This window comes from Urocitellus parryii, chromosome 15 (assembly GCF_045843805.1).
Source record: "Urocitellus parryii isolate mUroPar1 chromosome 15, mUroPar1.hap1, whole genome shotgun sequence".
In the NCBI taxonomy this organism is placed as follows: domain Eukaryota; kingdom Metazoa; phylum Chordata; class Mammalia; order Rodentia; family Sciuridae; genus Urocitellus; species Urocitellus parryii.
Genome location: NC_135545.1, coordinates 30,766,516 through 30,780,316, shown reverse-complemented (window position 1 = coordinate 30,780,316; position 13,801 = coordinate 30,766,516). Strand labels below are relative to the sequence as shown.

The window sequence follows — 13,801 nt, the reverse complement described above, 5'->3', positions numbered from 1 at the left end:
AAGTCGTTCTTGTCAGGTATTTTATCACAGCAACGAAAAGCTGACTGATACAACAGTGCACGCCCAGATTCCCAAACATGTCTGGCTGACAGGCCGTTTCAGATGGCCACCCCCGACCCCTCTCCAAGAGTCTCATCCCAGCCTTCGGGCGGACGGCTTGCTTCTAGAAGGCAGCATTTGTAAGAGGGAGAGACAGGCCACTTGTCCAAAGGACAGAGTGTGAGTGAATCTTTGTACCTCAAGAGAGGAGTCCCACCTTGAGGAGGCCCAGGTGGGAAATTACGTCAGTGGAAGTTACCGGAAGCCCCTGGGGAGGCTCCATGTTGAAAGATGGCATGCTGCCTTTCTGCCCTGGCTTGGTTTTTTTTTATTATAATTTTATTTATTTTTTTAGTTGTCGATGGGCCCAATACCTTTGTTTTATTTGCTATTTTTGTGTGGTGCCGGGGATCAACCTCAGGGCCTCACGTGTGCTAGGCCAGCGCTCTGCCACTGAGCCACAACCCCGGTCTCTCTGGCCTGGCTTTTATTTGGTGTCTGGAATAATTAAAGATTTACAGGAAGTTCAAAAAAATGGGCAGGGACTTCCTGTGCAGTCTCCTTACCAGTTTCCCTGATGGTAACACCCTGCAGAAATACCATACAGTCATCAAACCTGGGAACGGGTGGACCCTGGGTTTAGATTTCACGGATGTGCTATCCACACATGCTTACACGATTTCACACGATTGTGTCATATGTGTGCAAACACTGCCATAATCAGGGTCCACCCACATCCAGGTCCCCTGAGCTGCCCCTTTATAGGCTCCTCCTCCCCTTCCTATCCTCTGGCACCCACAAATCTGTGTTCCGTATTTTCGTTATTTCAAGGTTATATGAATGAGGCCATGCAGTGCATCACACTGAGATTCATCCGATAATTAGTCCCCGTGTACCCGAGAGCAGCCTGTGGTGTGGCTGCACCAGGGTTTGTTTGGCTACTGTCCTATTAAAGGACACTTGACACACAAGGCCTTCTTTGGGGTCCTTCCCAGCCCCCTTAATCCTACGCCAAACCAAGACCTTCTGCAGATCCTGCTGCCACGCCTTGACCAGCAGCTTAGGCACCTCAGTGCCTCCTTTGGGACGTCCCTTTGGGTAAAAATCGTCCCCAGCCCAGGGTGGAGCCAACTCCCCCTGTCAAGTTGTGTCCTCTTCCCTGTGGCTAAGATGCCGCCGTGATCACACCAACTCAGCCCGACGCAGTGCCAGGGCCAGGAGAAAACTGGGGACGCGGTGCCAGAGCAGGGGGTGGCTGGGACAAAGGTGAGAAGCACCTTTTGGGAGGGGACATTAGAGAGAGGCTGCGGGTGTGTCCCCTGCCCTAGACGCTCTGGTCAGAGAATCCAAGCAGAAGACAGAGCTCTGAAAGGCGCGGATGGGAATGACAGGTTGATTTCACTCCAGCAAATCGTCAGCCAACCAATGTTTATTGAGCACCTGCTGTATGCCAGATAGTTGGAGACAGTTGATAAATAGGAATGATTGGGGGGATATGGAGTGTTCTTACTGTGGAAAATAGTAAAATGGAAGCAAAGAGATGATTCTGTAAAGCTTGCCATGGAAACCGAACTTGACATGTAAAACTGTATTCTTAAGCACTTGGTTAAGAGAACCAGTAACAACGACCGGGGTGGGGTGACCGACAAGGGACTCCAGAGGCCAGAGAGGCAGCGTGGAAGTCAGGACTTAAGGCAGGGACTTGGGGGCTGCAGAAGCTGTGCGCAGAGCTTTTCACAGGGGCTGAAAGAAGAGAACAGCCCACCAGGAGCTGGAGAAGGAGCCGACAGACTCACTCTGGGACCCGTCGTTGCAGTTATAATGAGCAATTTAGAATCTCTCCATAGAAACTCTAAGAGCCAGGGCCTTCTGGGGAATAAGTCCGGGCTGGAGTAAGAAGCAGCTCTGTTTTACTGACTCTTTATAATGACAGGCCCTCCCCTCCGAAAACCTCGGGATCTTCGGATGACCACCTCTCTTAATGAAGCATCTGAATGATCTTAGCAGTGTTGGAGGACCAAGGCTCAGGAGCACTGGAGGAAGATCCTCAGCCTGTTTGTCTAGCCGGTCCACATGGAGACCAGCCCGCTGCCTGCCAATCTGCCCCCTGAACGAGAAGCCTGGAGGTGAGAGCCAGGGGGAAGCTCTCCACCCCACCTGGCATGGCTTCCCCGGGACCCCTCACCACCTAACCATTTAGGCTTAATTCAGGCCTAGCCTCAGGCTTTGCTCCTGAATCTACTTTTCATTTGGATAACTCTTGATTGCTTTTTTCCCCCATGTTTTTGGGTCTATTTTGATTGAGATGCCGTGAAAATATTTATCATTGTCATCAAGGAGTGACTAAGGACTGATAGTGATTAGCAAATCACTTAACATGCGTGATCACAGAACCTCTTCTGTAAAGGGCCCAAGAGTGACTGACTGAGGTTCTGTGAGCCCTACCGTCCATGGTGACCCGTCAGCTCTTGGCTGTAATCTCAAGAAAGCCGTCACAGATAACGTGTGAACAAACGGGTAGGGACTACGTTCCAATAAGACTTTATTTTCATAAAAACAGGCGGGGGCTGGATTTGGCTGGATGCTGTACTCCGTTGACTCCTGTTCTAGACTTTACTATCAGGACTTTCTCTTGACCTGCCTGCATTTTGAACGATGAACCTGGGCTTCTTTGATTTCCGGATCCTGGTCTTTGAATACTGACAACTTGCCTGGGTAATTAACAGTCACCAAAACGTGGTTGGGGTTTGTAACCCAAAGGGGGTTAAAAACAATGGCCCTACAAATTGTTTTGTAGTCTAACAAAATTTCTCCTTTCTGGGCTACAACTTTGGAGACGGGGAGACCATTCTTGTGAGTGACCTGGAATCATCTTCAACAAACCTTTGGTTTCTTTGGCAGGTGAGTTCAAGAATGTTCCTATTCTTCTCCTATAGGGATGCCCACCAGAAACTTGAGACCCAGTTTCTCTAACATAGGTTAAATAATTCGGCCTTCAGTTGTGCCCTCTATAAAGTGGGTGTGATGTTTGAAAACTTCTCTTTGCACTTTTTCTGAACTTCCCGTAGACTGGCCTTGACCTTTGTGCACCGCCCTGTGAGTGCATCTCTCCATCAGTTCTCCCATTCTGTATGCAACTGAGGAAAGTGAAGGAACTAGAAATACTGGTCAGAAACAGGATCGGAAGGACAGGGGCCTGGTGTGGGGTGTTTAGAAAGGCACCCACAAGCGTTGGCAAGATGAAGCCATTTGACCAAAGCCGAAGGGTCCACACCACCAAGAGCTGGCAATACGGCAGCCGACCATGCTGCCTTACCTGGCTCTTCCACAGCCTCTTCACTGCATGGAGGATTGCCTGTGGCATCGGGCTGGGCACCGAGTTTGGCTGGCCCCGTGTGCTGTCAGATTCACTCTGATTTTGGCCTCAGCCGGGCTTCGTGCTTTCAGAAAAATTTGCCCCACTGTCTCTCCGTTGCGGTGCTGGCAGGGATGCCTCTCCCATTCTGCACGCACAGCTCACTTCCTGGGCACAAAGACATGGCAGAAAGCTTGGGGGGGGGGCAGGGAGCCGAACGACCCAGCCGAGTCTCAACCTTGGGAAATCGAACGGGGCCTGCGTCCCTTTGAAAACTATACACAGACGTTTCTGGCCCGAGTGAAACCATGCTTCTCACAGAGGACTGGAGACAGCAAATAGGGCCTTAGTCATACACAGTTAGTCTCAAACTTATGTTGCTGCTCACAGGGAGAAATCAATGTACAGTATATTAAAAACAATCACTGCGGCCCTTAAATGATCCAATAGTTTAGCTTTGAATGCATTCAAGCTAATGAGGGCTTTAATGGCTTCTGACAGATCGTTCCATTGATCAAGGGCATGTATGAAGTCCTCTGCCTACTAAGCTCTGTTTTGATTTTGAGAAAAGAAAACGAAACGTCCGTGGTAAACAGGGCTTGATTGTTCGCATGTTCACTGGGATGCCTCTCGGGCTGACCCTGGCCGGGAGCAGAGGAGGGAGGACAGTGGGAATCCTATATACCTGGCTTGCCTCGTTCCGACTCTAATCAGGGCGTAATCAAGTGGAAATCTCTGTCTGCAGAGTGGGGGGGTAGGGGAAGGAGGGAGACCAGAGCTCCAGTTCTCGGTGTGGGATAAGTTACCAGCCCTAGCCTTTGGTGCTCTGAGAAGTCGGTTCATTCCTCGGGGGGCTCCGGGCTGGGTGGGTGGAACGTGCTTGCTCCATGTGAAAGGGAAAAGTGGGCTTTTCAGTGGGGGACAGGAGTTTTGCAAAGAAGCCCATGAAAACAGGCTTCCCTCTCCCTGTGTGTCGGAGGATCCAAGGTCACTTCCCCAAGTGTGGAACATTCCAGAACTTTGGCAATTTTTGCAAAATATATGGAGTCTGTAGAAATGTAAGAGGAGCCCTTAATTATTCTTGTTCAAGAGGTGCTTTGGCTGCTTGCTGTGGCCTCGAGAGCAAGATAAAGGCCAATCCTGTCTCTCCTGCCTTGCCTGGTTAGAAGTCAGACATGTGTGCAAACTCCTCTGTTAGCCACAAACAGTTTGAAACTGGTTTCATGGGTATTATTACAAGCAGTCCCCACCCTTGGACTTACGTAGGACTTTGGTGGTTACAACGCCCTTCACAAGGCCCCCCTGTGGGGGAGACATGCCGAGGCACAGAGCTGGTGAGCTTTATCTATGGGTGGCTCTGGCTTGTGGCCCTTCTATCTCCTTGTCTGGGAAGCTGGGAAGGAGGAGCAGGGTACCTTTCAAAACGGCCACCATGAAGGGAGTGACCACCTGGGATCTTTATTTGATCTTTGGCTTCAGGACAGATAATGCAGAGATGCTTCATGCCACAGTCCCCAACCAAGGGGGTCTGAGCATGGGGGTCCAGAGCCACTGTCCTTTTCCTGAACTTCCCGTAGACTGGCCTTGACCTTTCTGCACCCCGTCTGTGAGGCACAGTGTCCATCCCAGGCCCCACTGACCATCTCTGGGCAGGAAGCTACCGCATTTACAGATTAGAAACAAAGGGAAAGCGGAGAGTGAGAGCCAGGAGCACTCCATTTGTATTGGTGCCATGTTTAGTCGGTGGCTTTTGTAAAATTGATGAATTTTGTCTAAAGGCAAGTGCAGACAGGCCAACAGATCTGTATCTGCTGTTATCCATTTAGCTTGACACACACGGGCAGAGGAACTATTTTACCTCGATTCTTTCAAGACTGATGAAAAGTAAATGCAAACAAAGTCATGAACTGCCTCATTGGAAAAGAATCACTGAATCTAATGCTGGAAGTTAATTAATGCCTCCCTCCCCTTGGAATAGACGGACCCCGCTGCTTAGACATTCAGAGTCAATAAACAATTGTTGTACACAGATCATCCATTAGAAGGGGATGGCAAGAACTTTTTTTTTTTTAAGCAAATCTAAAATTGCAAAGGGCGACCTGATCCCGCTGTAATAATGGAGTACTAAGGAATCATTTTTCATAATATCTTATTTAGAAAATGTACCAGGCCATCCGCCTGGGAAACACACACACACACACACACACACACACACACACACACACACACAGAAGCTGTGAAGAGCAAATGGAATAATAAAGGGATGGTAACATGTTATTTTTCTTAAGCAAACCCACAGTCATCTTGGGACTCCTTTTTGATGACTGTTGACTATTTTGGGGTTGGGATAACACTGACCATCAAAATTTGGATACATTGAGTGATTACTAAGTACAGGGCATGATGTAAATCCTTAACATGATATATGATCCCAGGGGAGAGAGCTGTCAGATGAGCAAGGCAGGTGTTATCATCATCCCCATTGTACCTATGAAGATTGGAGCACAGAGAGGTTAAGCAATTTGCCTGCATCACAGAGCTCTAACTTTCATCCCAGGGAACTGGGCTAACAACAGCCTATAACTCACTGAAGGGCTGTGCGTGCCAGCCTGGACCTGGGCTTCCTGAATCTGCGTACCCTACATGGTAGTGATGACATTACCATTATGCCCATTTTGTAGATGAGGAAACAGAAATTTGAAGGGGTGGGTAGCTTTAGAGTCACCCAGAGATCCAGGACAGGACAAACCCAGAAAGTCTGCAGCCAGAAGTCTCAGCTGCCCCTCGAGAGTCGGAAGGTCTGGGAACCCTGATGACCGTGAACAGCACTGATAAAGCCGGGGGCACACAGGAGACTAGTTTTTATTTTAGGAGAACGTAGGTCCGATATCGAGAAGAACTTGCCCTGCAAGGTCCTGGGAGGGCGAGAATTGAACAGCGTGATGAGAAGGTGCTGAAGGCGTGGGGGATTGGGGGTCTGCCTGAGCAGCAATCTTGTCCCTCCAGGCTGCAGCAAGTGCCCTGCGGGGTGGGGGCACTCAAGCCTTCTTCTTGTTCCTTTGAAAGAAATAGGAGCCAAGTGGGCACAGTAGTGCACACCTGTAATCCTAGAGGCTAGGGAGGCTGAGGCAGGAGGATCGAGAGTTCAAAGCCAGCCTCAGCAACTTAGCAAGGCGCTAAGCAACTCAGTGAGAACCTGTCTCTAAATAAAATACAAAATAGGGCTGGGGATGGGGCTCAGTGGTCGAGTGCCCCTGAGTCCAATCTCCCTGTAAATAAAAAGAAAAGAAATGGAGCCTTAGATCCTTTCCTGGAGTTTCCAAGGCTCTAGTTCTGGAATATTCTGGAGCGTCTCCGGTGAGCTCGAGAAGCAGGGCGATCCTCTCCCCGACAACCAGGAAACCTGCCTCCCAAGCTCGGTGGCAGCAGCCATGGGTGCCCTTGTCATCCCGCAGGAAGTCATTATGGGCTGGCTGGCCTCCTGCCTCCCCGCCTGGCCCTCTCAGAGCCGCCTGGTTCTCCCGCAGCCTCGTCCTCACAACACGCGGAGCCTTCCCTCCCCCTTTATGGTTGTCAAATTGATTTCACCACCGCGATACCTATGGCTCCCAATGAAACTTAATTAAAAATACCATTTAATCACAAAGTAACAAAGGCAAACTGGATAAGCGGCATTACCACTTCAGCACGTTTTAATCCGCACTGCTTCGCTCCGTCTGAATCTGTTCGGATAGAAATTGCCTTTTCAAATCAGAATCCCCTGGTCTTCCATGTGCTTGCTGCTGACAGATCTCCAAAATAAACAGTATTTAGCGTGGCATGGGTCCAAATGTATGCAATTTGCCCAGTGGTAAAATCAGCCTTAACTAGAGCAGGAGGAAAAAAATAATGAAAACATAAAAAGTTGCATTCGAGAATACCTTCCCTGGAAACACACAGAAAACCCACGGATGGAGGGGCATCCGTCAAGCAGGGCCTGGGCAATCTCACTTCTACATCCCTCCATGCAGTTAGTGATGGATTTAGAAGCTTATTACTAAAATTGTGTCACAAGTGATGCCACGACCCTGTTCTTTTCTGTCTAAAAAACTCTCCTGGGCTGAAGGCCACCATGGGAAAGCATAGGGCTGTCGCAAAGGTGATGCTTTGCTCAGACTCTGCAATCCGGAGGTGACTGCAGGGGCTCCCAGGCCACAGCCCTCCCCGGAGCTGGGGCGTTCCCAGGGGAAAGATGCTCCTTTGGATGGAGACCTGTGCTCCCCAGAGACCCGCTGGAACCCTGGGAGCACCCCACGCCCTCCCTGCATAAAACCCTCCTGAGTGTCCCGGCAAGTGGACACACACCTGTCCCAGAGCCACACACCTGCCTCTCCTCCAGCTGGGTCAAAGGTCCTTTTTCCTTTGAGTGCCCCTTCCCAGCACTCCCCTGCCTCAGAATCTTTGTGCCTACTACCGTCCCCTTCCTACCGTGCCCTTCTTTAACTGGTTGATCTATCAGCCTTCTTGAGAGCCCAGGTCCCCTCGGCCCCCCACCCATGTTGGTATCCTTCAGCACTGAGAGTCATCTGGAAGGACCCTGTCATTTACTTCCTGACTCCCCAGGTAAGTTCTTATTTTGGTCACTACACATCCCTGGGCCTCCACGAGGCTGGGAGCCTGGTGGAATCAGAGCTCTACCCTTGGATCCTGGGGCCACCGCACAGTTGAGGCATCCGGAAAGAGGGAGGTCAGTGGCCACTGAGTGCCAAGCGATGTCTTAGATCATGTCTCTCAAGGCAGCTGGGACCCATGGCCACGGAAGCCTGGCAGGAAAGCAGGCGGACGCTGGTGCTGACGCAGGTGGTCGGGGGCCCGCTGCCCGCTCCTCATCCACACTCCTCGCTGCAGGTGCAGAAGAGCTCTGGGCCCACAGTCCCAGGAAAGTCCTTCCCCACTCGCAGAGAGGACCAGGCCTTCCCTTGGCGCCCAGGTCTTTGCAGTTGCTTTGATATGACCTCCAGCCTCCCCTCCTTCACCCACCTGAAACCTCCCGGGGGAGCAGAGGTGAGCCCCAAGCACACCAAGCTCCTGCTCCCCAAAGGCCACTCTTCTGAAAACATGACTTCACCTCTCAGATTCACCTAAAGCAGTGGCTTCTCCAACTCCACCATATATCACCTGGCTGTGCCTGGAGGGTTTGGAATCTCCCTCCATCCACCTGGGGAGCCCCCAGGCCCACCTGCCAGTGTACAGGGAGCAAAGCACGGAGCCTCTGTGTCTTATCCTTTTAATATCTTTATTGTATATGAATGCTTAATGATGCACACAACAGATTAGTACAAGCAGTTCATGAATATAGTGGGGTAGGATACACAAATTTGGGGGTACGCCGCACTAAACATTAGTGATTCTTACTACCGGGGTACGAGCAAGCAGGTTTGGAAGGCGTGGACATGAGGGGTGAAGCAGATCAGGTTTACAGTAAACGAAAACAGGAGTAACAGGGTCCACTGCAAACCACAGGGGGGTCACAGCCACTTCAGAGCGGGAGATGCCACCACTTAGCCTGTTACCATGCTGGGATGCAGGCTTAGGACTGGCAGGTGCTCCAATTTCTAAAGAGAATGCAGACATTTGAATTTTACACGAATTCTCCCAATTTAAGAGTATTGGCACCTAATGAAATGTAACAAAGAACAAACACCAAGGGGGCAAAACAAAGAGGGGCCAGGTGGTCGGGGGCTGGGGCCCTGTCAACACCTTTCTCATCTCTTTGACTGATGAGGAAACCAAGGCTCAAAGACACTGAAGAATAAGTCCGGGGTCTGAGAGTCTCAGCACGACGGTCTCACTTTCCCACCTCCAGGGGACAGAGTGCCTCTAGCCATCAGATCCTGAAGGCAGGAGGCTATGCTCTGTGCATCTCTCCAGGGCCAAAGTTCTCCAGTTTCTAAACTACTGTGAAGGCTACGGGGGAGGCAACACGCCGAGGAGAGGGCTAACTATCCTCACGATTTCTGGGGACATCAAAGGGCAGGAGCCAAGCCAGAAAGGGAAAGAAGTGATAATGGCATCACAAGACAAAAACTGGCACAGCGATTCCGAAAGGGAGCGGAAGACATCCACATCCAGGTCCACTTACTGATACATAACGACACTCACGTTTATCTAGAACTTCACGATGTGCCAGGAATTGATCTAAGTCTGCAGCTAGATCACGTCACTGAGTCTTCATCTTGGGATCGGACACCTTTGGCATCCCCATGATAGAGATGAGGAAACTGAGGCAGGAGAATGTGCCAGAGGTCACATAGGTAGTGGGGGTCTTAATTCAGGCACTCTGAAGCCAGAGGCCAGGTCCAACCTCTGCTCCACTGGGTGTGTCTGTAGTGTCAATGTCATTAGGATGGAGCACTGGGGTTCTTCAAGGCTCATTATCTGCACATGGGGGGATTAGAGAAAAACTTGTGCTCTGCTGCCTAAATTCATGATGCAATGTAAATTGGGCTGGTCTCTGTCATCAGATCAGGGAAAGTCCCTAAAGACAGGATGTCAGCTTTGTTTTAATGGTTAACACTGTCCCATGCCCGACTGTGGTGTGCAGGACTCACAGCTCAGGATTTCACGGAGCTTTTCCTCTGAAAAGGGAAAGGGGCTACTCTTTAGAGTCACTGCTCTTTTAATCTCATTCTCCTGTGGGAATAGCAACTACAAAAAATTGGGAAAGGGAACATTGGCTTGTGAACGCTTCCTCCAAGAGAACTTCCTACAATGATGAAAATACTCCTATCTGTGTTGTCCCACACTCTAGTCCCTAGCTACATGTGGCTGTGAAGCGCTAGATATGGTGAGGGCAACTGAGAAACTGAATTTGTAGTGAAAAGTGAACTTAAACTTGAGATGCCACAGTCAGCGAGAGGCTGCCATATTGGATGGTACACCTCTAGGGGGCATGGTGAGGAACTGGGATGGACAACTCTAAGCTCTGTCTTTCCCCAGACAACTGGGCCCACTCTACATCTCTGAGGAGGCTGGTGAAGGAGGAAAGGAGGTGAGGCTCTGTCACAGGTTGGGCTACCTCCTTTGGCCCTTCGGGGCTAATAGTCTCCTATGAAAGAAATCCCAAGTGGCCAAGGTTTTGGGGGGCAGTTCTGGTTGAATACCGAATTGGACTATGGCACTGTTGTTTTTCAACATCTTACTACTCACGGGCTGCATTCCCTAGCTGTTGTGAATTGGAACTCAGGTTCTACCACCCGAGGGCCAAGAGAGGCCTCCACCTTGCCCAAGCCCGTGATGAGGTTGCGGGAGAGAAGCCAAGGGTGTCTTCTCCTTCTCCACCTCAGACTGTGCTCCTTCTAGGGCTTTGCCTCCAGCAGCTGAGCTCTGAGTTCTGAGACGATGTCTGTGAGGTCAAAGGGCAGAGGCATGGAGGCATCGTCCTTTTCCCAGTATGGACGGCAGTCTGGTTTCTGGTCCACGGGTAAAGTTCGGGCGATTCGGCACTGGCACCTGGAAGAGTAAGAACAGGCCATGAACCCACTGGGGAAACTCCTGGGAGATCCAGACTCCTGGGAAACCTGGAGACCAGCGCTGACACGTGCTCCCACACAGTCCCCTATGGCAGAGGTCACAGGGACAACAGGGGAGAAGGAGGCCGCAGCCCAGAAGGCAGGTGTTCATGAGAAGGAAGAACCGCTCCTCAGGCGCCGGGACTTGGCTTCTTTCCGATCCCCAGATCTGTATGATCTTGAGGAGCTTTGGAAAAGCCAATCATTAGAGAAATGCAGTTACTCTGCCTTTAAAATAGTGAATTATTTTTTCATTATCTCAACTGTTATTTAAAGTGTGTGATTAAGCCATTATCAGATTTAAATGTTTGTGGGATTTCGATGTATTACTAGATTACTGGGAAAGATTAAATTGAATTTACTGCATTAAAACGTCCAAGAATAGATTAAACAATATTACAGACCGGGGTTGACTTTGGAGATCCTGGAGAAAAGCACGCCAAGGAGAGACCGATTTATAAGGATATATGCAAATAGAGGTTAATAATCATTTCCACTGATGAATAGGTGGGGGGAACCTCCACCAAATTAAATTAAGAGGCTAGCAAGAGTTAGTCCCTAAGGAAAACACTTAAATCACGGTTTTTATTAAATGGATTATTCATCAATAGTAGAGAAATTAATTATCATCTGCAGCTAAATTATAGCCTCGTAGGAAAAAAATAAAAGTTGGGGCAACGTCACCACACCTAAGCAGGCAGCCACCTCTCCAAGTCTGGCTTATTTAAAATGGGCCCAGGAGAGCTCAGTGGCTTTAGCTTTATTTATCTGAAAACTAGGCATCAGAGAAAAGGAAACAAATAGCAATGAAGAAGGAACGATTTCTCTACTCTCTGGGAGTAGGTGGCTGCCAAAGTACCTGCATCACAAGTGGAGTGGACGGGAAGGTGCACAGGTACCCACCTCCACCTTCCGGAATCTCTGACTACATGGATTAAAAAATGGGCCAGACCCACTACTGTCTTCCAACTGTGTAGGAATGACCACAAAGGGATCAGAGAATGGGATGTCCCAGCCCCACTCCAAGCCTGATGGGACAGAAGGTTTCTAACTGCAAGACGTCTCCTCCTCTGGGGAATTATTAATGGTGAGGGGCTCCTCAGGGGAAAACATACTTCAACTTTACACCTATTTTCACATGTGGTTAATTGCCATACCGGCATCCTATGCACTCAATCCGTCGTACATTACACATAACATTCCAATATATCTCCGGCTCTCCGCATCAGGCCCTGATAATAGCGTCTGTTAACATGCACTAAGTACTATTATGTAGCACATCACTTCATAAATAATAAGATTAGCTGACCTCAGGGCCTCAAGAAGAGTAATGTGTTTAAATGTTCTCATTATTTATTTAAAACAAGAATTAAAGCAACAGAAGCTGCCTCTGACAATCCTCTTAGCATAAATATTAAACTGTTTGCACTGATAAGCACACATGGCACCGGGGGACGGAGGGCACATTCTGCAGACGACTTCACAATAGGTGTTGGAGGCCGGGCTGCTTGCTGGCCCCGCTCTCAGGGTGCACCTCCCTAGTTCTAGAGATAGTCTCTAAATCACTTGAAAGGGTCGAGGGGGAAATTAATATTCAAGGGAAGCTGCGACTAATTACAAAGGAACTCTGCAAAGCTTTCTAAATTGTGCTTTCTCTCTGCCCCAGACTCATAGAGTAATGCTCAATTTACTGGGTAGGGAAAGTTATTCCAAATTGAGCATTTCAATCTCACAGTGGATAAATTATCCGTGCACACATTATCCTGCTTGGCAGATTAAAGGGCTATGATAAGTGTCGATCCACCTAGAATATCATAAGGTTTGTGAAAAGTCAATAGAGATGCTTTTTCACCTGTCAGATGGGGTTGGCCTCCTCACTTTGAGAAAGTATTAAAAATATTAGACCCTGCGGCAGAGGTCTGCTCAATGCCGTGTCGTACAAGCCTCCCAAGGCCACTGGCTTTGCTTTAGGGCCAAGCTGCTACCAGGTTTTTTGCCACTGGTCTTCGCATGGAAGGAGGGAGCCATCTCCTTTCCCTGCAGGCCCTGCTAGGCGAGAGTTGTTCGTACCCACTCCCTCCACCTGGGCTTGGCTTCCCTGGGTTTCTTCAGGGCCTTCATTCAGCAATTTCAAGACGCTTTAAAATTCTTACTGCCAGTGCTCCTTGCCAATCTCCCAATGACGGTGAGAGGGCCCAGCCGAGGGCTCACTGAGATGCTGCGTTTCCCGTGAGAAGGGACAGACACTCCCAACTCACATTATACCCTTTGCTTCTGCATCAGGCTGGGCCCCGAACTGGAAAAGAAAGGTCTGAGAATGACTTGAGGGCACCTCCCCTCTGGGTTTTTATTCCTCTTGATGAAATCACTAGTTCTGCCTTCTTGGACCTCAGTTTTCTAAGATGGGCAAATAGGGAGGGTGCCATGGGGTGGGCAGGGGAGTGTCCTCTGGCCTCCTGGAGCTGCTGGTTTCCAGGGGCATGACACCGTGGGTTCTTATCTGTCAAGTGGAGAGGATATCAATAACAATGAAGATGACAACAATACAGCAGAGTCCCCTTTCTGTGGTTTCACTCTCTGCAGATTCAGTTACCCACTGTCAATCATGGCCGGAAAATATTGAAGGGAAAATTCCAGAAATAATTTGTAAGTTTCCATTTGTGTACTCTCCTGAGGAGCATGATGAAACCTCATGCCGTCGAGGTCTGTCCTGCGCAGGGTGTGAATCATCTCTGGCCAGCGGGCACACACTGTATATGCTACCCGCCCCACACTGTCATGGTTTGATGACCTCGAATTGCTCCAAAAAGATGATCTTCCTTCTGACATACCCTCAGGAGCTCAATGGCAGCCTAAG

The 13,801-nt window shown here is 49.6% G+C and overlaps 1 protein-coding gene across 1 annotated transcript in view; it reads right to left on the bottom strand.

Annotated features, from left to right (window-relative positions):
- Window positions 1-8,650: 8,650 nt before the first annotated feature.
- Window positions 8,651-13,801, bottom strand: part of Fto (FTO alpha-ketoglutarate dependent dioxygenase) — a 367,273-nt gene continuing 362,122 nt past the window's right edge. Inside the window, exon 9 of the mRNA XM_026392270.2 lies at window positions 8,651-10,885. Coding sequence (XP_026248055.1) covers window positions 10,732-10,885 — 154 coding nt within the window. The 3' untranslated portion in view covers window positions 8,651-10,731. The remainder of the gene's footprint in view (window positions 10,886-13,801) is intronic.